A 26,105-nucleotide genomic window follows, 5' to 3' on the forward strand; every position below is an offset into this window, starting at 1 on the left:
CTGTATTTTAGCGCATTTTCTCAGTTCAGTGTTGTTAATTTACTAATGTCTGAGTCAGGTCATTATCACCTTTTAACTTCATATCATTTTTTGTTATGCTGACTCATTGAAAATTTCACATCCTGTACTTTGTTCTTAGATGAAAGAGCTAGAGATCTCAGGTTATGTGTCTGATGGAGATGATCTTGGCTGCACGCTGACATCTAGCAAACTGGACTCCGACGTCTTTTCTCTCCAATCTGGAGAGGGCAGCAAAAGGTCTGTCCGTGACTGGCTGAGATCTGCGCAGGCAATGCTGCAGACACCTCAAAAACCAATGGACAGGCAGTTCAAAACACCTGAAGACTCTACCAAAAAGAAAAGAAAGTTTAAAAGGTGTGAATTGTGTGGGGTTTTTTTTATGTGTGCAGAACAATCTACAATAGGTTTGAAGTCTTATGTGAAAATTAATCTGGCACAATTTCAGGCAGTACAAAAATATAATTTTCATGAAGTCAATGTTTTTCTGAAGTGGAATTTTTTTTGTTGAATTTTACACATTACAACCACAAACTTTAATGTATATTTGTGAGATTTGTGTACCGTAATCAACACAAAATGCATCATTGTGAAGTGGAAAAAAGTAAATGTTTGGGGGGTTTTTTTTAAGCAAAAGCAAAAACAAGAAAATCTTTTAAAAAAGTGGTGTGCATTTGATGCCATTACATCTTGAGGTCTTTCGGATGTGCCTCTATTAGCTTTGCACATCTGTGCACTGAACCTTTGTCCCATTTCTCTTTGCATAAAACCTCAAGCTCATTCAGATTTGATTAATGACTTCTGTGAACATCAGTTTTTAAGTGTTGCCACGGTTTTTTATTTTAATTAGGCATGATCTTTGGCAGAGCCGATTGGATACATAAGTATGCTCGAATCTAGACCGTTCCATTTAGCTTTGGATATATTTTTAGGCCAGGTTCGTCATTTTGCAGGAAGGTGGGCATCTTTAACAGAAAGTTGATTTTGTGTTGTTGCTGTTACAGGATTGCCCTCCATCAGTTGTGACACCTCCTCCCCCTCTCATAGCACGGTGTTGCCACAGCTGTATGTCATGTTGGACATAGTTTATACACAGTGCTTCACATCCGTTTTTCCTTCTAGGCCAAAAAGATCAGCTGTGGTCTCAGCAAACCAGAACACCTTCTACCACAGGTTTGCTTTGTCATCTACATGATTTGTGGTATACAACAAAATATCAGTTTTATTTCACAATGGCTTTCTGCTTACAATTCTTTAAAAAGGCCAGATTTATGACAACTACTCCTCTTTTTAGAAAAGTAGGAGTCTACTTTTTCTTTCACCTAAAAAGTGTATCCTGCGTCTCCTCCAGAGTAACTTTGGGCCTCTTGGCAGCTTCTTTGATTAATGCTCTATTAGTCATCCTGTCAAGTTTAGGTGAGCAGCTATGTGTTGGTAGGTTTACAGTTGTGCCATACTCTTTAGCAAAGAGCTCTGCAACATATTCAAGGCTTGGAATAAAGTTTTATAACCTAATGCATCTTTAAACTACTTTACAACTTTTTCTTTGACTTGTCATGTTCCTTGATTGCTCACTAATGTTTCTGTACAAACCTCTGAGGCCTTCATAGAGCGACTTTGTTGATTACTACTTAATTACTAGTAAGACTTTCGAGGCTTGTGGGTTGGACTAGATTTTTTTAGGGGTGTGAAAGTAAAGAGAGTTTGATACAATTTGCCTGTGTAAATTGTGTAATTTAATTACATATTAAATTACACAATTTAATATGTCATTAAAATGATAAACAATGCATCATTTTTTTCTTCCACTTCACAATTGGAATCTAATTTGTGTTAATTTATCTTACATAATCGCTAATATAATATGCTAAAGTTTAGGGTTTCAGCCTGGAAGAATTAGGAAAATGTTAAATATGTATAAATACATTAACTACAAAAATATATTCTCTCCTTAAATGAAGCCATTTTTCTGTATAAACTCCTACAGTGTATTGCTTCATCATAGGAACAAGCAAATTCAACAAAGAAAGGCGAGACATGTTACTTTCTGCCAGGTGACAGTCAAACTTTGATTGCAATGTTTCCACTGCAGAAGGGATGATGAAAGGGACACCTGGTGTCATCATGTGGGTGCTAAATGTCGTTTAAGCCCAACAATCTGACAGATGGCTATCTGCAGGCTTGTTGCCTGCATCAGAAAGGCTTTTATTTCTCTTTGAAACAAACAGATCTGCTCAAGCATTGGTTAGGTCATATGTTTTGTGTGAGTTTATCACATTACATCATCTCCCCGTGTGTGTTTGTTCCACAGTGGAGGTCTGGCAGAGAGGCTGAACCGACTTCAGTGCAGGCAGAGGTCAGCTATCAGTTTCTGGAGGCACAAGTCCATCTCTGACACATCAGTAGCAGCAGCCACAACAGGTGAACCACGTCACACAGACCTACTCTGTAAGGTAGATCCCATCAGGATGTTCTGCGTATATGTAACTGAATCACTGTTTAAGTTTAACACTGAACTGATTCATGAGTGGGATGAAACCCATCTCTAAGCGGGTGTTTTTTTTGTTTTTTTTCGTTAACTGCTCTTCTTTTTCCTTCTTCAAACATGTGTTAGTATGGAGGGGCCGCTTAAAGGAAGTGTTGGCTGCAGTTTGATTACTGTGACACTAAGCTGTGAACTCACAATGTAGGTGACAGGAAACTGCTTGCCTAGTTCTTTTTTTTTTTCCTTTTTCCTTTCCGTGGTATACTAAACCACCAGTATGTTCAGGTTCTTAAGTACCTCCTCATTTTAGGACACAAGCTTACTCAAAGGTGACAGTTGACTGTGGAACAACAAAACACCCCACAAATACATCTTAAGGTTTGTGGGCAGTCATAGGGTTAAACAGGGGATTAAGAATGTGTTGGTTTACACTCACTTGACCTCATTTCGAAGCATTATCATCATTTGATTTAATCTGTTTGTGTCGAGCATTCACACAGTTGAAGTCATTTAGCTAACATCAGGATTTAGAATATAAACTTTTGTATGTGTTCTAACACTTTTTTTGTTTTTTGGAGTTCGATCAGTTTCATCTGACTCACTCCTTGACTCATATTTAACAATAACACCAATGTTCTCCAGCTGGTCCATGCTAATAGAGGATGCATGTTTACAATTGCTGTAAAGTACTTGTGTGTCGCATGCACACATGCATATTATTTCATCAAGTGTTGTTTCTCTGTGTAAGACAAAGGCTGAGGTAGTCTTTCAAAAGAATTCATGCTCCCTAAGCGTTTAGACATTTTGTCACATTATGACAGCAAACACACAGTTAAAAGCATGGTTACGTTATAGAGCAATATTCCAAGTTTAAATATCTTACAAAGTACTGTTCAATACATCATCTCAAAATGGAAAAACAAACCTACCAAGACATGGCTGACCTCTCTAAACTGACTGGCTGGGCAACAAGAGTATCTGTTGACAAAACAACCATTAGTTGTACACTTTATAGACCTTGTCTGTATACAAAGATGCTAGAAGAACGCTTGCTGCAACCCATGTAGGAGATGCAACGAAAGTGCTATGGTTAAGTGAGACCAAACTGAAACTTTGTTGCTTTGTGTCACATTAAAACAGCATCTCTGTGCTATGCTCATTGCATGCTGCAATGAGGATAGCAGCTCCACAGTGAAGCATAGTGGCAACAGCGTCATGCTGTAGAGGTACTTTTCTTCAGCAGTGATGGTGAGTTTCAGGTAAAGAAATGAATGTGGGTAAATACAGGGCAGTTCTGGAGGAAATGCTGTTGGAGGCTGCAGCACACCTTAGTCTGGGGTGAAGTGTTGCCAATGAAGCATGGGCAAAAATATAAATCTTGATGTATAAAGCTGGCAGAGACGTATGGCAAAAAGGTAGTTTTAAAAAATATTGACTTGGTTGATTACAGATGCCACACTTTTCAGAACCTGTATAAAACCCATGAATTATTTCCCTTCTAATTATCAACAGAGCACTTTTTTTTGTAATGCTCTATTAAATTAATAAAAGTATGTGGCTTTAATATTGCAAAATGTTTAAAGGTATTGAATGCTACATAGAGGTATGTAGTACAGTAAGCAGCTGTTCTGGGAATTTTGTCATTTGAAACCTAAGTTCTTGGAGCAGAAAATAAGTGTTAACATGTACAGTATTTGTCCTGTTTGGACAGATGCATGTTAAAAAATAATTGCTCTGTGGCAATATCTCTGTGATTTATGACCATTATATTAAGCCCCTTCCCCCTGGCCAATTGCATATCCACACAATGAAATATTGTTCTGGTACCCTCTCATGCTGTTTTTTTTTTCTTTTACTTGGAGCTGTCAAGTTTACAGACCAATTTTAAGCATTGCTGTCTTATCTTAGCTTGATTTACTGCATGTCTGCAGGGCTTTGCCACCATTTGCCCCTCCTGTTTATCGTTTTACACTCTTGCAGTGCAGGCTTAAAGCACACTCAGCATTGTGGTGAAATTCCAAATATTTGCACCGACATCTCTGGGGATTTACTGCGTTTCATTTCCAACTCAGCCTGTTATGCAGTGCAAATTGTTCTGATTCTAAAACTGAATCATTCTTGTTACGTGTAATGGGTCCCACAGAGAGCAGCAGTCTGCTAGAGTCTTAGTACACTCTGTACACAGACGCTTAACAGACTCTCAACATCTGTGTTTTTGTTGCTCTGCTCTCCAGTGGACCGGCCTGGTGTGCTGGTGCTGGAGGTGCTGGAGGTCCATGAGGAGTCCAGCATGCAAATGGCGCACTGCGAGCACCAGCAGCCCCCCAGAGACGGCCAGCAGCAGAAAAACGGCGTCTCCGAGGAAACCACTCCGATGTTGGTGTTGTTCAACAGAGAAACGGCAGCTCAGCTGATTCCTGCACCTGGAGATGTCATCCACATATACCCACCTTGGTGAGACCGTGTGATGAACTTCAAAGCCCCCTTAGTTCATATTTATCAGTTGATTGGACTTTGCTGTTAAAAATGACGACAAAACAAGGAACCTTCACCGGCGATTCCTTACATACTAAACAGATGAGACTAAACATAAATAGGTAAAAATATAAGGAACATAAAACTAGGGCTGAAGCTATGCAAATATGACAGTGCGGTATTGTGGTCAAATAATGAGATCAGAAAGCACCCGCTATTCCCCATTATCTGTTTGATCTTGGTCACTAGAATCAATTTCAGTAATGGGCGAAAAGGACTGCAAGGGCCTTTATCTGCTTGAGGCAAATTTAAGGCAGCTTGAGAATGTTCAAGACCATGTTCCTGCAGTCACTTTGACGCAGATCCAGAATCTGGGATCCCATCGCTATCCTATGCAGCTTGTTTGCCTTACTACAGATGAAGTACTAAATGTGTTTTGGAAGCAGGTTGAGAAGACTGCTTGTTTCAAGTTCAGTTGGACTTCCTACCTCCATCTATACTAGGGGTCCCCAAACCTTCTCCTGTGAGGGCCACATAACTTGTCCCTTATCTGATGGGGGGCCGGGGTCAGTTTGTAACAGAAAAAGTGTGACGATTGTAAGAGTGCTAAACATAAAAATGTATTGTTTTTCAGAAAGCACAATCAAATAACCTTTTCTGGATTCTTCAGAGAACAAAAGTCAGGAAATAACACTATTTATGAAATAAATAATAACCAAATAACACTGGGTTCTCCACATAAAAAAAGGGTTAGGGTCAATTATATGCATGTATAAAATAGTTACTAGCTAGTAGTTAATAATAAATAAAGTTCATTACTAAGGAACATTTATTTTATTGCAAAAGTCCAACTTATCAAATAAAAATGCACATATATGAAAATACTCTGGTATTGTTCAGGGGGCCGGACCAAATGTGGAGGCGGGCCGCAGTTTGGGGACCACTGATCTATACCATTGCTTACTTACATTAATGAGCCCTCTGTTTTGGTATCATCTGCAAAATTAGTGTTTAGGTTTTCCTCACTAGTGAATGCACTCCACCACATAGTAAGATGAAGCCGAGCAGTTATTTCTGCATTAAACACATTATTGATTTTGTGAATTTTGCGCTTGCAGATAACTTTATTGCAAGCAAAAGTATTTAGAATTGGGTGTAAATATAAAAAGGCAAACAGTTATAAATGGAAATAACATTAACAGATTTCTTTTCTTGTCCACAATGGGATCTAGTGTAGATTGGCTGTGGTCAGACCTGCCTTTGAACTGCTTCACAGCTAAGCTGTAGTTAGTGGAAAAACCATGCAACACATTTACAAGGAACCATATAATATCACAAGTACTCTCCAGCCAAAAGTCACTGAGTGAAGCCATTATATTTTGTAAAGCAGTGAAAACACAAACACCTAAATCTGAGATTCAAGAAGACACAAATGTAGAAGATTATGTGACAGAGATAAACATTTGCAAACATTTCTCAAATCTTTGGAATTTTATAGACAGATATTATGATTCTGTTTTTGTGTAATTTTATGATTATCTCAGTGTATGAGGTAGAAAATTCTCACCAAAGTTGACAGATTAAATGTGTCATGAAACAAATCAAAACATATGTAAAACAATAATATAAGACAACAAGGCTTATATTGTCTTATATGCTTAAGTTTTTAAGCATCTGGTTTGTTGAGAACCTTGAACCAATAACTAAAATCATTTCTGGATTCACTGTTGATTCACTTATGGCTTGGATAAAAATATTTTTACTGAAATAGTTTTAAAATAGCAGCACAAATAGGGTGGGCGATAGATGTGAAGAGTGGAGAGGTTTACTGAATTTCCCAGTTTTGTGTTCTTTCTTTCTGAATGATGTCTTGGCTGGCGATCAAAAACTACACAAAAAAAAATCTTATTGCAGAAAGTTACACAATACAAAACTTAAAATACTTCATAGAGTAAAAGAACCTCAGAAGAAAATCTTAGAGAGGCATTCTCAAAGGCTGCACAAGCATTTAACTTTATTTTGAATTGCTAATTGGGTGTTAGTGTAATGCTTTACTATTCTCAGCGTATAGCAGTAAGAACTTTAGGTGCAGATGTGAGGATCAGTCTCTCAGATGGTGGCGTGGGGGTGGTGGAGGTGTTTTAGGGAGTGTTTTGGAGTCGGAGCAAGGCAGCAGTTGACTCCAGCTGTTGGGAGTTTGTGTTTGAGTGTTCTCTGGAATATCCAGGCTGGCGGAAGCGAAGGGGCCTCCTCAGCGCTCTGACGTCACGCACAGCTCCAGGGAATTCTTCACATTCCTCTTCCTGGCAGTAGTTAGGTCATTTCCAGAAAGCTGGGGAAAAAACACTGTAGGATTATTTTCTGGAGCTTTTGGGAGTTGGAGAGTGGAGGGAGCCAGAGGGCTGAGATTGAAAACACATGGTGGTTTGAAAGTATCTTTGACTTTAGCGCCTCCCTGTTGCTTCAACATTGCTCTTATAGAGTAATGACTATTCAAAAAACCCTAGACTAAGGAAATCACTCTTTTATGCAATTAGGCACTGTAAAATCTGTGAATTACTTTCATGTTTTTATGCATCTGGTTTGTATTTTTGGGGTAAATTAACATCCTAAGTAAAGAAAAATGTTTTTACTTTAACACTGTTTCATAACCAAAAGCAGAAAAGAATCTGCTGTCAAGTTTAAAATATCCAGAAAATGTATTGATCAGTCCAACTTTCTCAGACACTGAACAGGTCGAAATGGAAAAAAACAGAGATGAGAGGATCAGCACATCTAGTAAAATTCTTCCTATCAGTTTCCTGTCGCATGGATGGTTAACCTCCCACATAATTCCTGCAGAGTAGGTTGCCTCCTCCCACCTCCCACTCCTTGTTGTGAGTGGGCCGAGCCCCGAGCGGAAATACCTGTGGGGCTTATTCATCGACAAACTGTGACGGCAGCACCCTGGCCACTCCTTAACCCAGCTACCTGTCTGATGATGACAGCTGCCCACTCACCTGTTGACAATGGGGTCACTTCCTGTTGGTTTTGTGCTGGTTCTCATGAACAGCACGTTCTGCTCTGCAAAGATTAAATTCAACCTTTTATGATTACCGATCTTTGCCGAGATGTTGGTCTGATAAGCGTCACATCCCGGGTGTGTTGTAGCATGATTGTTTGCTTTAGGGTTTTATGGGAAAAGCAGGTCTATGTAAAGTTTAGCAAAACCTTGGCAGCAGTTAAGGAGTTACCCATCAAATACTTTATGAACCGGAAGTAATTTTATCATGAATAGAACTAATTTATTATCTTACGTGTTTAATTTAATGACTGAGAACTGTTAAAAAGAATTATTGTGTACAGCACGTATATATATATATAAAAATATGTTTTTCCTTCTTTTTTATTCTTATTTTTGTTGCTTTATGATCTCTTGTTTGTGATTTCTATGTGCATATTATAGTAAATGTGCAAAATTATTGTTGCTTTTATCTGTTTTAAGTTTTTAAGCCTTGCTCTCCATTTTAAATTGTTTCTCCAGTTGGATGGCACACTCCAAAATCACTCAAATTCTGTCCTCTTATTTTAATAGTTGTGTTGACATCGTTTAGATTTTCTTTTTGATGTTTTTATTGTAATTGTTTTTCTTCACCATTACTTTGAGTAAACTACTACTACTCGGTTTAAAAATATTTTTAACATTATGTCATTTAAATGGTTCTCCATTTTTATCAATAACCTATACAGTAAAAAAAAGCACTTATTGTTCTATGATCATATGGGAAAATGAGCGTTACAATAACATCAAATGAGTCATCAAAGTGTTTGTTCCAGCAGGGTTAAAATACAGCTTGTACAGAATGAGGCAAGTACGTAATATTGTTGGTAGTAATTGTCTTGCTTGAAGGCATAAAGTGCCGCTGATTGTAAAAACACCAAGATCCTCTGGTACTATCTGCTGTGGTTAAGGGTGTGCACTGCAACTATGCAAGTACCTCTTTTTGACAGAGCTATATTGTTTATTTAGCTGTACTAAAATCTGTTGTTTATTATAATCAAATTGGTTTTTCTTAGTTGTAATCATGAGATTTTTTTTCAAATCCTTGGATCTCTGTCTTTAGAAGGTTTTAAAATATTTTAAATTTAACCTGAAATGTACATTGCAGATTCCAAGCTGTCATTATTTATTACACAAAAATGGAAGATAAAATTCAGAAGCATGTCTCTTAATTCAGTAGCTTATATGATGACCACCATTTTAACCTAATAACTGGACAGTGTTGCAGTTGGTAGCACTACTCCTTTAAAGCAAGAAGTTTGGGGTTCAAATCCTGGACTGAGGGTTTTTCTGCATGGAGTTTGCATGTTCTCCCTGCATACTTGGTTCCTCTCCAGGATCTCCAACATTTCTCACATCACCCCATTTTAGCTAACCTTTACCTGTTAGCTTAGCCCTTGCTTTATTCTATGCTTCATCTAGAGCAGGGGTCTCAAACTCCAGTCCTTGAGGGCTGCTGTCCTGCAACCTTTAGATGTGCCTCTGCTGCACCACACCTGAATAGAATAATTAAGTGATTAGCAAGGCTCTGGAGAACTGATCTACAAAAGGAGGAGGTAATTAAGTCATTTCATTCCAGTTTTTTGTACCTGTGGCACATCTAAAAACTTCAGGACAGCGGCCCTCGAGGACTGGAGTTTGAGACCCCTGATCTAGAGAGTCTGGATTGTTGTTGATGTAGTTGTTGAGAAACCATTACTTCCTGGAGGAGTGGACTCTGTTGAGGTTTTAAATTTTACACAATCATTAACGTTTGTCTGTGATGTATAAAATGCTCCAGTTCGACACTATGAGGCTTACCGGAAATTGTCTGGGCTGTAAACAACCATCCCCCATTGCAATGAGAGAATTTCTGAGCCAAATAAGATGGTTGTTAATGTTAATTCTATATCTGGAAGCGTGGCTAACATGGACTGAACGATTTTCTTCATTTCCTCTGCTGCCATTGATAAAATTGCAGGCAGACTACAATTCTCAACAGCACAGTGAATCAATGTCATCGTTCACAACTTTTATTTTTTCCTTGTGGGCAGGAAGGCATATTGCATGTTTTGCATTATGGCGAAACATCTCTGCCAAGGTCCCCATCTCACCAAAGTTTTGTGATTAATTTAAATACAACTTTCCAAACCTAAGTCATGCAAAACTTTCGCCTATATTAACATTTAGGCCTGAGCTACAGGGAGCCAGTGTAAGGTCTTAAGAACTTAGATAATGTGCTCTATCCTCCTGGTTTTAGAAAGAACTTGAGCCACAGGACTCTGGGTCAGCTGCAACTATCTAATAGATTTTTTAGGTAGACTTGTGAAGACACTGTTGTAGTAATCAATCCAACTAAAGATAAACGCATGGACAGGTTTCTGTAGTTCTTGCTGAGACATTAGTCCTTTAATCGTAGAAATGCTCTTCGGATGATAGAATCCCCAATATTCTATCATCAGCTGCCAGTCAAAGGCTGCTGCCAGCCTTTGTCTGCTACTTATTTTCATAAAACCCTGTCTTGAAGCAGAAAGGATGTACTTGGCTCAGTTTTGTGTTTTGGGTTTATCTTTCCTTTATTAATGCTGATATTGCGTAACCTGTTTAATGTTTTGTACTTTTACGGTTATGTTTAAATAGAGCCTAATGAGAACCTGTTATAGTTGTAGTATATTTTCATTTGTTTAAAAAGGAAAGACCAATGTGTACATCTTTTTACAGTTTAGTTGCAACAATGTTGACTTTAAATTGATATAATTTAAGAGCAAATTAATTCTTTACGTCCCTTGGGCAAAAAAATAAATAAAATAAAAAATTCCCACGAGTTGATTCAATTTTTCCCACTCGTCTGCGTGTCTAATTTCTCATCACTTACCATCAGCATTTGTCTAAAACACGCTGAAACATGCCCTGCAGTTTCAGTCACAAACTGCACTCTTGGCTCTGAGTCAGTGGTAAGCCGTCATCCCACCATTATCCGTGTAACGTGGGAGAAATGTCTGGCCGTTATTCACCTTGTTTGAGCCCCTGTATAAGTGACACTTGGGTGTGGGAATCTTTACCCTGAATGATAATTAAAGAAATGACTTGGATCTTAAATTGAAGATGTGCACAAAAATTCTCAATTGACTTGTTTTTTCGCTTACAACTTTTGACAGTGATGTGTTTTTTTTTCTTCATTTTCTAAGAAACAAAGTTGTTTTTTTCCACAGACAGCATCACATTTGAAAAGTTTTTTTTTGTTGGTTTTTTTTAACCAGTCTCTCACTGTTAGAAGGTGTCTTTGGTGTTTGCAACATGTGTTAGAGAAAGTTAAGATATTTGAAGTTGCAGTTGTGAGGAGTGGCACGCAGTAAACAGTCCTGTGGAGGTGGCTGGCAGCTAATCTGAGTTTGACATTCTCGCTGTCTCAAGCTTTCAGCCCCCCTACATTTATGGAACATTCTTTTCACAGATTTTTTTTCTTCAGACAAGCAATATAACTAAAATAGAATCGTCTTTTTCCTTCTTTTGCTCAACATACTATAGATCTTTAAATTTCTGCTTTGCTTCTGCTCTTAAAATCAATTCTTTCAAACCAATCAGAGAACTTGTAGAGTTGAGGCTTAAAACACAACAGCTGCTGCAGTGCGTAGCACAACCACTTAGCACCATTAGAACTATTGAAGTTTGAGTTAGTAGCTGCAGTGTATTTTATTAGGATTTTATGGGATAGAGTTAACACTATGCTGTGCATAATTGCAAAGTGGGGGGGGGGGACACAGCTTTTTTATTTTAACAACAAATCTGAAGTCTCCTTTCCTCTGACTCTCCTAAAAGTAATCTAGTGCCAAAGAGAGGCTTTAAGCGTTTCCTAATCAGTAAGCAGAGTCCACCTGTATGTAGTCTGATTGTAGTTTAAATACAGTAGTTTTTTGAATCCCTCAAAGGTTTGATGGAGAGCGTTAGTGAACAAACCAGCCAGGTCACTGGTAAAGATTTGGAGATGTTAAAGAGAGTACCTCTCAGAAATCACATTTTTGACATTTGATGTATGTAGAATTATTAACTCTGTCTACCAAATTCTGAGTATAATTTTACCAAGGCATAGCAGTCTGTTGCAAGACGTCATATTGAATATTTGGAATAATATTCTCTGGTCACACAAGATCAAACTTAAAAATGTTGGCTTATTTGCAAAACAAAATTTGAGGCAGAGAACTCACCCTAAACATGTGGTGGTAGTAGCAGCATCATGCAGTAGGGATTCTTTCGTTCAACAGGGATAGGGATAAGAAAATCATTCTGTAGAAACACAAGACATTCCTCACAAACCTTAAACTGAACTGAGAAGAACTTCTCAAAGGTATTGACTCCAGCTGAGAAGAAATGCAAACATTTTATAGATTTCCATTTGCAGATGTGGTATTTTCCTTCCTTTTAACAAGCATTATTTTCTTTTTTTACAATATCCCTATAAAATACTTAGACTTTTCAGTTGCAATATAACAAAATGTGGAAAAGCTCAATACTTTGGCAAGATACTGTATTTTAACAGGTCATTTCTCTTTACAGGCAAAGTCTGTCTATAGAGGGCCTCATCTGTCCTGTAATCCTGAACACTCACTTCAGCCAGAAAGTGTCATCTGCTTCCAAACCAGATGATATGTCCTTACCAAAGATCTGGCTGTCTGCGGAGAGGCGCTTGCCTTATTTTTTGGGTCAAATTTTTGGACTGCTCAATGAATGCAAGACCAAAAGTGAAGGCAGAGCAAAGCAGGTATGTACATATCGACTTCCCCGACTGTATTTATAGCTGAAAATTGAGAAGAAACTGAATTATGCCGCTTTAACTGAGAGAGAAAAATTGAATCGGTCAGAAAAATCAGCACTTAATCACATAACGACATCACTGAAGAACTGCATGCAGAGTACTTTTGCTACAAGCCTTAAGGTTCTTCTCAGGTTCACTTATTGTGCAAAAGAACAAGAATCCAAGAGGCTCACATCGATATTATTTATGAACTCATATTTACAAAATCACAGCTGTACTTTTACAGATTGTGGTTGCTTGCCACAGGGTTCACCGCAGTGTCTTGGAAATAATCCTGAGCGTAAAGAATAATAAATAGTCATGGTGGAGGACTTATCCCGGTACAATTAGTTATGTTCTCAGTGTGTACTCCAGAAGTGTCACAAGTGATGGATTTGCTCGTACAATTATTTACTTAAAATATTTAAGCAATTACAAGTAAATGGAAAAAAAAATTTTCCCTGGGAACTGTGTGTTTTTAACACATCCTCCTCAAAACTCCCTCCTTGTGTGTGATTAAAAAAAATATGCTGTCTGATGCCTTTTAATGGCCTTAATTTGGTCATGGGAGTTACCTTGGGCAAAATAGTTAGCTGAGATGTTAATTACCCATTCAAGCTAAAGACTTCAAAGGTTAATGGGAGTGTAATTACCACTGGCTTATAGCATCATAATAGTTTGCACTATCATTTACTTCACCTTCCAATAGGGTTTGAATGAAGCAAAAATTGACATGCTTGAACAATAATAATTTTAGTTGCTTGTATCTATTGGCTTTTAGTTATTTTTAAAATTGTTATTTTGCTTCATATTTACACAACCCAAAGATTTTCTTTTGTTAAGGTTACACTGGTAAAGCTATAACGTTATGCCCTCTTTTTTAATTACTGAAATACAGTAAGTCTATAATGTTGTGTTATTTGAGAGGTTGAAACAAATTAAACTTGATTTTGTGAGTTTCACATTACTTTTGAGGGAGTGGGGGGAATATTGACTTCTATTAGTCAATACTAATCAATAAATTTATCCCCAAAACACCACACATTTTAGATTTTTTGTTTTGTCAAAATGTTTCTGGTTCTTTTCTCTTACAGGTTGCAGTATCTGATGTTCTCTGCACTTTTGGAACAAGACCCTGTCTCTCTCTCTTGGAGGCCATTGAAGGACTTGGCCAGGCAGGCAATGTGGATGTGGTTGTCCAAAGAGTTTACTCCATCCCAATGGCAGACTGTTCCCCTGTGTCCTTTCTCAAACACAGAGCATCCCTTCGGTCCTCCACTGCTCCTCCTCCTGCAGAGAAAGGAAAAACCAGGTACTGTTAAACAGCCTGATAGTTGGCAGTCCAGGGGGGGCTTTTGGTTTATTACGTGGTGCCAAAAGAAACAGAATAAATTAAATCATGTTCTTCTACTTTGTGTTATTTGCTACAATTGAATTTCTTTCTTTTGTTGGATTTGCATGCTGACTTTTTTCAGAGCCCATATGTTTCTCCTGCGTGACATGATGTGTCTCAGTGGTCGAGCTATTGTTCACAGAGCAGCAGGCCCCACAGAGTGCTCATGCTGTCTCCAGCCATATGGCATTCCTTGACAAAGGACACAAACATTTTTAATTGAATCCAGTCTCTCTGCTATTGTTTCTGGCCAATTCTCAGGAAATACAGCAGTATGTTCATAAACTCTTGTTCACCAATGAGCCAGCATTGAACCAGTATCCATTTGCACTGCACTAAATATCGACTAAATTTAATATATTCAATTCAATCTATCAGACTTTTTTATAGAGCTCTTCTCCTACAGTCAAACCAATCAAAGCCCTATTAGTCTTCTGCATGCTAGAGCCTTAATAACTTAATTCCTCCAACCAAAAACCAAGTCAGATAATAAATAGGTTTGACTAAAACCAACAGTACTTTCAACACCTATTCTAAAACACACATGCTGTCATTCCACAATCATCAAAATAAGTGATAATAAAAAGAAGATGGAACACATTTTTCACCTGCAGAGGGAATTGGACAAGGAATATCCTCACATTCTAGTAGATATGGAGGTGTTTTGTGAGGTGGATGGACAGATGTCCTGTCAGGTAGTGAGATGCAGACAGACTTTTACAAAAGGCGACTGTGGCTAGTGGGTAGAGTGGTTGTCTTTTGTAGATTGTTTCTCAAGCTGGTTACCGATCTGTGCATCTTTGCATGAAAGTGAGCGTGTTTGTGAGCTTGAGTCGGTGAATGTGCCTCTCGTATAAAATGCTTTGTGTGGTCAGTATCACTGAAAATGGGCCATTTAATTTCAGTTCATATACCATTTACTGAATGTTGTAATTGCTTTAATAAAAAAAACTTCAACAAAGTAAGTGTGTGCAGAAGTACCTAAAGCGTTGCTACAAAAATGAACTCCGAGTCTCCTGAAAATGCAACCGAAAAAGAGCATGTAACGATTAAAAAGTATTGGACTTAAATATATAGTTTATGGAAGCAGGTAGTTTGAATCTTTTCACCTAGCTCAAGAAATCTGTTTATTTAAATGAAGCTTTCCATCTTTAGGACAGGCGTTGAAGGACATTTTATGAACTTGTTTCTTGGTTTTGACAGTAGATTTATGAGAATGTAAAAATGCATTTATTTGTACAAACTATGGTTGATTATTCTCTCTTTTCTCTTTTTGGGGATCTGAGGAACTGAGATTCTTGTTTACATTGTTACGTTGATGCGTTATTCTCTTTATCTGCATTCAGTTCCCTGATACCAGAGAACAGTCAGAGAAACCTAGATGCAACAGCCTAGGTTTTCCATTGTGGTTTTCCCTGAACTGGTTTTGGATTTGAAGAATATTGAGAAAATAGTTTGTAAAATAAATAAATAGAGCTTCATATTTATGTAGTTAAACATAAACTGGAATATTTAGAGAATCTACAAATGTATTCTACCCTGCTTGTGAAAAGATATTATAATTGTGCATGATTGTAGGAGGTTACTTTATAACAATGCTTGCTTTCTTTTTTTGTAAAGACTAAATAAGTACTGTATATCCTGTGGTTGCATAATAGGGTTGAGCCCCCTTTCTTCAGTGTTCAAACAAATCAAACGGCTTTCATCACCCTTGCAAGTTTGTATTCATTTTTTAACATTTTCACACAAAAAAGTAAAAAACAAATAAAAAATCTTCTGCCAAATGTCCAATTACATACACTTCCTGTAAGTCTTTCTTTTTTAAGGTGTCACCAGATAAGAGCGGCTGCAACTTCATCTGTTGTCTTTTATTAGGAAAGGGACAATGATTGTAATCTGAACTCTATTTTCACCGTCTGAGCTACCTTTAACTGAAAGTCTTCAGATCTTCTTACCAGCATGTTTCTAGATTCTAACTGAATCACTTATCGGAAGCACAACGCTTCATGAAAAGGCGCCTTTAATAAATTTTTAAAAACCAGCATAACTCTGTCATGTTAAATATCACTTATTACTATGCGATTTGTCACTTGTCACAAATAAATCGTCACGGTTATGCTGTCTTCCAAGTTTTTTAAGACACCTCTCCTTTGCTACATTATGGCATGCGCTGAATGAAGACAGCATAATGGGAGGAAATAAGACAGCCTTATTTGCTTTGTTTTACCTTCCAACTAAAAGTTTCTCCAAACTTGCTTCTCAGTCCTCTCAAGGGTGAACTTTTTCTGGTTGGTTGTGCAATGTTTTCCGTCACACGTTTTCCTTTCACTGAACTTTCCATTGTTTACGCTGAGATACAGTAGTCTGTGAACAGGCAACTTATAGATAATCATTAGCTGTAAGACAAAATCACCAAATTCAACTGAAATAAATATATATATATATACACTGCTCAAAAAAAATAAAGGGAACACTTAAACAGGTGTTTAACACTTAAAGTGTTCCCTTTATTTTTTTTTAGCAGTATATATATATATATATATATATATATATATATATATATATATATATATATATATATATATATATATATATATATATATATTATGATATATTGATACCAAAAATTACATTATAAATCAATTCATTAAATCATTTTCTATTATATTTTGATTTATTGAGATGCATTTGTAAGTTGTTTTTAAATCTAAATAACCTTAAATGGTTTTGTTTCCAATCCTCAGCACTTTTCTTCTTCCCCCATGTGACCTTTGGTGCTGCAGCTATATGAAGTTTGAACTGTCATACCTAAACACCAGACTCCTATGAGTCTCTGAAAAGCTATGTAGAGTTTCTGAGTTAGTGATGAATCAGTGTTGGTCATTATGAAATGCCATTTAAAAGGAATTATTTTTAGATTATTGATACCAGAATAGTTCAGCTTTAAATAGCTTGGAGGATTACTGATACTAGGTTCTAATCATTCATAAGCTTTCTTTTCAGTATAAGTAGCTTGGATGTTTATGTGAGGGACTGCTGTTGTAGTTAATCAATCAGTGAATGAGGCGTTTGAAGCAAATCTCTCAAATATGACCTTCGGTTGCCTGGCCCTCCCACTGGCTTGTTGTTTATGTTCTTTGCTGAGTAATAAAAGTATTGGTTTCTCTAAAAGTAGAGGGGCCCTAAGGGGGGCCATAGTGTGGCGAGGGGAGGAAAGCTTTGGTCAGCTGACAAACTTTACTGACTAAACCAACCGCGTTTGTAATGCGACTCTCTCGCCATGCTGCTCCTGTGGCTGGGAAACAAACACCACCCTGTGACCGGAAACGGTGTCTCTGTTTCTCTCTGACTCGTGCAGATTTAGTCAACTCTTGTTTGGAATGAAAGGTTGAGAGACAGAGGTTAGAGGTGACTGTGTGTCTGTAGGTTAAAGTGTCTGGATGAACCCTGCTTATTGTGACAAATTGAGGGAATGTTCAGAAAAAGCTTTTATATGAAAATTTTGATTGCTTTTCAGAACTACTGTTTTAGTTTTAGGTTTTTTTTTGAAAGCCAATAATTCATGGTACTTTTCCAGGACGTGTGCCTGATCTGCATGGTAGTTTACACTGCAACCCACTGGCCTCGTTTTCTGTAAAGACAAGGACACTTTGTACCTCTCATGTTGTGTCCCCAGTGTCTGACTCACTCTCCTGGTCAGCAATTCTTTTTTGATCCTTTTGTGTATGTGTGTGTTTTTTTTTAAAAAAAAACTCTGCGTTTAAAACTCCAGGGAGATCAGTACGATAGGAGATGGTAAGTTCCCGTAAATTTTGAAAAGAATAAACAAAAAGATTAACTGTTTGCAGGAAGCAAGAGGAGGCAAGTTGTTGTTTTTTTTTCTTCTTGGTTTAGAGGGAACACAATGTGCTGCAGGGATCCTGTTACAACCATGTTTATCGCTCTGCCTTCCCCGATTGGTGGACAAAACGTAGGACGGAATCCCGCCTGTCCTTCCCCCTCCAATGAGATCTCTCCGCTGTGTTCTCAGTGTGTGGCTCGCTTACTTATACTGTGTTGCCAAGTAATGTGCTTGTGCACTGGCCTTTCATGCGCCCAAAGTGTGACTGTGTGTGTGTGTCTTAAAAGGGGGTATATGTTTGTGAGTGTTTGCTCAGACTCAGTGTCGAACTTCCTGGAAGAAAACTTGAGTTGCCGAGAATTCTGCGATCGCTCACAATAACAAATTCCTGAAAACGGTCAGTGACTGAGTGTACCCAGTGACTGAGGATTTTTTGGGAGTAAAGGGTGATTGATTGAGGAAAAAATAGACAGTAAATGGCACAAAAATGTGCCTTTTAGTTGGGAGGGGGAGTTGTTTATGCCAAATCACCCCTTTTTTTCCTGCCATGTGTGATATGCTTTCAGATATCAGGCTACAGTTTTCAAGTTTTAACATGCTGCACCAGTAGTGAAAGTGTATATACTTCCTCAACAGACAAAACCTCACCAGCTGTTCTCATATTTTGGGAATCATCAAATATCACTCATTAACCCCTACGCAAATGTATTTTGTCCAGAAAATGTTTGGTTCTCCTGTTGAGCAATAAGCCATGGTGTTGTCCACATTTATTGGCACCCCTGGTAAAGTTTTGTAAAAGTCCCCTATAATTGCCATTAATTTTCACAGCACATTTACATTAGTTTTAGTCTCAATTTACAATGGACCCCTGGAATTTGCAGAGGCCAAGGACGACATCTACCCAATATTTGGCTTATATTTGCAAATATTGATGACCCCTTCTAAAACTGCTTATTATAAAAGTTCAAATAGTAACTTTAATGTACAATATTATGCACAGTATTAGCAGTACTATAGACTTTATTTTTGTTTTTGGGGTATATCCAGTCAGCACCAAGGAAAACAAATGGTGCTCCTGGATTGGGTGCTTTGCAAATGCCAGCCAATAACGTCTCAAGAAGCATTGAGACTAGGTATTTCAGCTTCCCATGCAGCATTTTTTTCAAATAAGAATTTACAAATACTGAATCAGTGATTAGTCACTTTGATAGTCTCCAGGCATGTCTTGAGTACATTAAAGGCTGGATGACACTAAACTTTCTGCTTTTAAATTCTGATAAGACAGAAGTTGTCTTCTTTGGACCAAAGGGAGAGTAGAGGGAGTTAGTGTACATCTTCATCTGGCGGGTGGGCTTGGGGGTTTTTGTGTGTTCACTCTGTTTTCTCAAACGGTGAGTCGGTCGTGGCAGATGGCCTCCCTCTTCTACTTAGCCAGCTTGTGCTGGAGGTTTCTTCCTATTGAAGGAGAGTTTTATCTCTCCACATCGCTCCATGCATGCTCGGTATGAAGGATTGCTGTAAAGTCAATGACACAATGCAAGAGATTCTCACTTAGTTCTCATCGAGGAGGAGTAAGTGCTGCAAGTCAATGACTTGATGCAATCTCTTTGCAGAGAACCTTTTAAACTAATTTGAATGGAATGGGATTATTGTCTGCATTGATTCTAAAACAATTAAAATTCCTAAATGAGATGTTAATCACATACAAAACACAGATAATGTTCTTTTACTTTTATGGCCTCTGTGAAAGCAGAGGCAGTCATGCACTATGAAACTTTAAACTGGCATTTATCATTACAAAAGCTAAAACTATCAGATAAAAGAATCTATCTGCAACATCACCATTGGGCCTGTTTCATATTCAGGTTGTCTTCTAAAAGAGAATTGTTTCCTACAGCGGTTTGAGGATTGCAAGTTTTGGTCTGTGGTTGACGAAAGTTTAATCCATTTGTCAGGCAGAATTTGTCTGAAGTCTTTCAGAGATAAATCTCAGAGGAAATAGTTGTTCAACTGCTGCTACTACAAAGCATAGCAGACATGTTAGCTCAGATAATCCAGTTTTTGTTATAGTTGATGCTTTGTTTCCAGAAAGATGGACACCTAGAATTATCAAATGGTTTCTTGGAATAACAGTGTTGTTTTTTAAAGAAGCAGAAATAGGTGGAAGATGTTGCTTGAATTTTACCATAATGTTCATTGGATTTGCATGGTGGTCGTTGAGCTTTACCATTAAGCTTTACCTTAATTGTGGTTTCCAAAGCCAATTTTCCCTGGTTTTTGTTTTGCTAGCATGCCATCAGAGCAGAAGAGTTCAACTGCTTGACAGTTAGTTGTTTTTCTTTCGTTTTGTTGTTGTTTTTTTTTTAGTGAAGCTATTAGCAGTGCAACAATGTGACTTCTTTGGAAGTCAGCATTGACAAGATTTGACATAAATCAAAGCATAGGTTTTAAAAAGAATGTCTGCAGAGCCAAAGTACAGTTAGATTTGTAGAAATTTGTGAGCCAAATATTCTAGTTTTTTTTCCCCTTTCTTGTAGATCAGTCAGACTAAAATGCTAAATTTGTTTCATTTTTGGCTGGTGCTATTTGGTTTCACACTGCAGTGTCAAATGATTGAAACCCTTTGAATACCTGTTCCCCCTCTTACCTGTGGTGGCGCTGAACCAAAAACATCTAAAGAAAACAACATGAAAACCTCTAAAGAAGACATGAGGGCAACTTCCTGCTTCACAAAATGTAAATAAAAATTGAATAGTATGAGATTTTAGTGGTTGTAGAATTTCTCTTCTGTATTTGGTAAAAGACCATGAGCTTTTTCTCCCACTAGTGCTATACTTGCACCTCTGTTTTGGTTGTTTACCCAGAATGCCCTGCCTTGTGGTCCATTTCCAGCTATTCGACAGACCTCCCCTCCACTTGCATCCACATATGCGTTCAAACCTCACTAGAGTTCACTTCAACCGACCAAGACCTAGGTTTTCAGGTGGACCATAGTTAGCTTTTTTTGTTCCTCATCAGTCTTCAGTTGCACATTCACCCAAATGAACCAGACTGTCCAGACAAACAAACTGGGGTTGGATTAAAGTGGACTAAACAATGCTGGTGTGAATGCACCCCCAATGAGGCGTGGTCCAGTCACCAATATCCAGGGATATAATGTTTTTAGAAGTTCTAGTTTTAAAACCCAAGAACTTTCCAGGACCAGAGTTCTCTGTGATTATATAGCATTGAGCAACACAATGCTGCCCCTCCCGCACCTGTTGCTGAGCACTGACGGCTTCTTAATTTTTCCCTTGCTTGAGCTTTTTTTTTTTCAAGAATTTTTCTGTAAATACCTTGATAGTTGTAATCTTATGGTTTATTCTGGGAAGCTCTTAGACCAACACCTACAGCTCACTTTGCTTATCATCTGTGGGGTTTCCTATATATTAAGTCATTGCAACAGGTTGCGGATGTCTCATTTGGAACTATGAATATACAACTTAGCAGCTGAAAATAATCATAGTTGATTATGGTCAGACTACCAAAAGACATGTCAGGAATGTTATTTTCGTGTCTTCGTCCAGGTCTCTCAAGACAAACACAGACCCCATCTTTAGCAACAGAAAACATTCATAGCTCCAATCAGGTGGTTGAAAACAACCTCAAATATCTCCAGCGTCTGGGTGTGTGGATGCATGCACAGGCTTGGTGGACAGTCCTCCTCCCAAACTTTTTTCTCCCTCCTTCTTTTCCTCCTCCTCCTCTTCTTCTCTGGCCACTGCTTGTCAAACTAGGGTACATGAACTCAAGTGTTTACTCTCGGTTTGTACAGGACTTTGTCTGGGCTTGACTCTCACTGATACTAGAGCTTTTAGCCGTTGAGGCCCAGAGCTTGCCATGAACAGCAGACTGCAGGAATACTCAATTCTTCACTCCCTCATAACTCTGTAGGCCAAAGGTCTGTTCTGTCAGCAGCAGCCTGTCAAACCAGCTACTGACATTAACACACAAATGTCATGACTAAGTATCAACACAGCATTGTTACAGTGACTAAGCACAATGTAACGTTTCGTTACTATAAAAAAGTGTTTGTATTCACACTGAATCAGGTTTTGATATACCACCATAGATATTCCAGCATGCAGTAGTTTCCTTCGTAGATCAGCTTTATTTGAAAATATTTTATATCCTAACAATTAATAAACTAATGGCCTGCACTGCATTTGCTTGGGAGCTGTCTTTAACACTTGCTTTTCTCAGATACTCCTCAAGAAATATGTTTCCTGTTTTTGAAACCCAGTATGTCATTGCTTTTGGGCTGCAACTCCAAAGCTAGTGTGAAGGCCTTTTGAAACACAAGTATTTTTTGCAGTTTGTAGTTTTGTTACATACATCATACAGACAAATAGTTTTTCATTCACTTTAAAGACAAATTTTGCTGTAGTTGGTAAAACATAAGGTCTCCAAAGTTGTATTTACATTTTTGTATGGCTGGTTAAATTCCTCTTATTATTATCTTATATGATAGGAAAATGATGCAAGGTTTTCAAAATTTTTTAACAAAATTCTAAAACCTTCAGGCAATAGGTTGTAAAACCACCTTTTATTACAGTCACAGTTGGTTTTTTGAGTATATTTCTACCCATTTCACATACCAAGTTATTTTCTGTTGTTGCTTTATATTTTCAATCTACTCTGACTAACTTTTCTACCTCTGTTGTAGTTCAAGTTTTAGGATGTTCTTTTATTTTCTAAACCTGCTGTTCGCTGTTTCCTCACTGTTTTCTAACAAACTTCTGAGGCCTTCACCGACCCATGACAGTAAATGCAAAACTGGAGAACCTAATTTACCGATGAATTAGTCATACAAAGTTTAATGAGAAATGAGGGCTGAAAATATCTGCACACCACACTTTACAGATTCCACCTTCCACCACACAATTGTGCATTTGTTTCTCTAGTTCATGTCTGTTCAAAATACAATTAAGTCTGTGGTTGTTAAGTAACTCAATTATGAAAAGGTTCAAGGGATTAGAACACCTTTGCAGGGCAAAATGTGGAACAACTGTATATTAGTTCTGATGTGTTAGCATTGAAGATAACAAATTGCTAAATGCTTATAAATATTTAAAATGAAAAAGCCTTGTTTATTTCTGTCAGGGAATGTTTAACTTTTTTTTTTCTTTGTTCCATTCCTTCTGCTAGGTTATGTGTTCTAGTCCAGGATAGCTTCGGGATTTTCAGCGTTGTCAGACTCCAGCCTCTGTCCAGCAAAGACGAGCTCCACCAGTACTGCCAGATGTGGCAGGGGAGAACCTGTGTGCTTACGGGCGTTAAAGTGGTGCAGCGGGTCACTCGAGAAAGGTGAGAGTCAGCTTTCTCTTGCGTCAGGGTCGTTTTTCACCTGAATTTCGGTTGGGAAAGTTCAACCTATTACCAGCAACAGTTTGTAGTATGACATTTCTGGTAAATGCAAGGTTATCTCTCTCTCTCTTTAGCATTCTAAGGTAACAGCCTCGGGTAAATGCCTGAGTCAAACAGTTACTGATAAAAAGTGATGTGAAGCACCCTCAGAGCCTTAAGCTGTCTTGCTAAGCCATCCGCAAATACATATTCGATCAAATCAATTGTGTTGTGGTATTTATTGAACCTTAGCCCCCACTGTCCTTCTCAAAAACAAAATATGTAAACATGATGTTGGGAGCTTTCTTGAAGCTTGTGATGCTGTCCTGCCGGCAGTTGGGCTGTGTTTACATGTAAAGTGATACCGAGGTTCATGGTCTCTGTTCCTCGTGAGTTTCCAGTACGAGATCCCAGATTAGCAGCAGTTAGTAGAACTGGTGTAGGGACATCTAGAAACTGGCTGAGGTATGTTTACCTCCATGATATTTTCAATGCCTGTCCTGCTCATAATAATTCTGGAGGTCGTCTTTGGTCAGAGTGATAGATGGGCTATCTCCAGTGTCTTGTGCATTTACTCAAGTGGGAAAACAGTCTGGGTTTTTCCACTCATTCGGGTATCCATGTCTGGTAGACCTCTAAGCTTGACCTAGAGCAAGCTGTCTGTCCTGTAGGCAGAATTATTGGTATTCATTTCATGTAGTCTGTTACTTAATAGGAGTGACAGTGCTTAGTTGTAATATTAAATATAAATCAAAAAGAATTAGTTGGTTGGCTTAGAAGTAAAAATAATTTTCCTTCTGCTTACAATAGGAAACAAAAAAAGCAAAACATCTAAAACTTTTAGGCATAATTCTCTTCCACAGAAGCATATAAAGTAAAATTGTTTTTGTCAGTAGGATATACTTTGCACATATACTTCTTTTAATGACTCTGATGTGTTATGACAGCTGAGGTGTGAACTGCTGGTTTTACATGATATACAGAAACCCACAGCGGCAATGTGTTAATTTGGCTCCTGGTAAGGAGTTCTGATCATTTAAAAACCTCAAGAAAATTATTATAAAAACATTTCCCAAGCATCTTCCATTTTTTTATTTACAATATTTGCTTTTACGACTTCTGTTGTTTAGCTTTGTTGGAAAAAAATTACATGTTTTTTGGGTTCTACTCTTAATGCATTTCTGTTGCCTTAACTGAGGACACCAATGTCCTCATGGACCCATTGACTCACATGTAAGTGTGGTTAATTAAATTAATCAATTTACTAACCAATTGTCTGGTATGTAATAAGTGTGTAAACATTTGTGCTTTAAGATATGACATATACAGTATATATGTCAAGTGCCATCTTCACTGTGAGAAAATGAAAAAGAAAAGCCTCTAATTTTTGTATTTATAGACAAAAAAGCCTGAATATTCAAAATATCAAATGTGATGAAAGTAAACTAGAAATTGATGTCACCAGAAAACAGAAATTTAATGCACTCTATTTAAAATGTAAGAACAGATACTGCGACACTTCCTTGTAACTTAGAAATGACTGGACATGTGTCAATTCGATATTATTGATGCGTTTTTCGGATTTAAACTTAATTCATGTACTTTTTGACATTATTTACATAATTAAAAAGAAGTTAAAACAGAATCACATTAAATTGGATTGGCCTTCCACACACTACATGCAAATTAACACATTCAAGTATATCGTTAAACATTCAAACGACTTTCTAAATGTTTCTAGAAACTCTTATTAAGGGGGGAATGTGACAGACAGCATATCCAACTTTAGAGTGTGCTCAGCTGCTTTAAAATAACTTGTGGTGGCTTTTGTCTTTACTGGCTTCTCATCAGTAGCACCTGGGTGCCGTCTCTTGAGCTGCTCATAATGCAAGTCCCATGTGTCACTGATGCTGTGGTTCGCAACGAAACTTCACTGAACCTACATCTCCTTTTTTCATCACCTAGATTGAAGTTCTTCTTCACTTTAGGCCATTTCAGCCTCAATTAGAGGCCTTTCTTTTCTTTGAGAGCTTTGGAAGACCCCGTAGACTAGCTCATTTCTAAGGGGAAGCAAGTGCTTTATTCACCATTTTTGTTTTAAAGTCGTTGCCCAAATGAAGCGAACCAATAATTGGAGATAAACATAACTGAAGCAAGCAGAGTGCACACATATCCTACACCTACACAACCCTGTGAACTGCAACCTACTCACAAGCCGTTTGCAAAGAAAAACGTTTGCAAATTTTGCTTACGTTAAAGAAAAACTTTAGTTTAATCCACGGAGACACAAATCTCCATCCGATTTCTGTCTGATTTTGCAGTAATCTAGGGAGATTTCTTAATAAATGTGTTCAATGTCACTTTTGTGTCGAGGTAAATTTGCTCTTAAACTTTTCCTGTCCTTTTCATCACGCAACAGTGCAACCTTTCAAAACTCATTGGTAAAAAGCCATGTATTAGCCGCATAGCAGTGTTCAAAACTTGTGGAAAAAAGTAGTGACTTATGGTCCGGAAATTATGGTGGTGTACTTTTTTGTTGCAAAATCAGGGGGCAATGTGACCTTTCCCTTAACTTTTATAGACATTAACATCAAAGGAAAGTTAACAACATGTGAGTTACTGTGAGCCAAGCTTTAAAAGATGGATAAAGCCACAAATGTTCTGGTGCTTCTCTGCAAAACTGGACAAATTAGCTTT

At 37.8% G+C, this 26,105-nt stretch overlaps 1 protein-coding gene across 6 annotated transcripts in view; it reads left to right on the forward strand.

Annotated features, from left to right (window-relative positions):
• Positions 1-26,105, forward strand: part of spidr (scaffolding protein involved in DNA repair) — a 44,014-nt gene that overhangs the window by 5,710 nt on the left and 12,199 nt on the right. For 5 of the 6 annotated variants that reach the window (XR_002752878.1, XM_023335165.1, XM_023335163.1 and 2 more), the window contains 7 exons: positions 140-375; positions 1,141-1,191; positions 2,330-2,439; positions 4,738-4,957; positions 12,552-12,756; positions 13,884-14,101; positions 23,211-23,369. Coding sequence is in view for 5 of the 6 variants with exons in the window: in XM_023335165.1 (XP_023190933.1) it covers positions 140-375; positions 1,141-1,191; positions 2,330-2,439; positions 4,738-4,957; positions 12,552-12,756; positions 13,884-14,101; positions 23,211-23,369 (1,199 nt within the window). In the remaining variant the exon portion in view is untranslated. The remainder of the gene's footprint in view (positions 1-139; positions 376-1,140; positions 1,192-2,329; positions 2,440-4,737; positions 4,958-12,551; positions 12,757-13,883; positions 14,102-23,210; positions 23,370-26,105) is intronic. The other variant, XM_014471932.2, reaches the window with a different exon arrangement.

The sequence above is a fragment of the Xiphophorus maculatus genome, chromosome 6, assembly GCF_002775205.1.
Source record: "Xiphophorus maculatus strain JP 163 A chromosome 6, X_maculatus-5.0-male, whole genome shotgun sequence".
In the NCBI taxonomy this organism is placed as follows: Eukaryota; Metazoa; Chordata; class Actinopteri; order Cyprinodontiformes; family Poeciliidae; genus Xiphophorus; species Xiphophorus maculatus.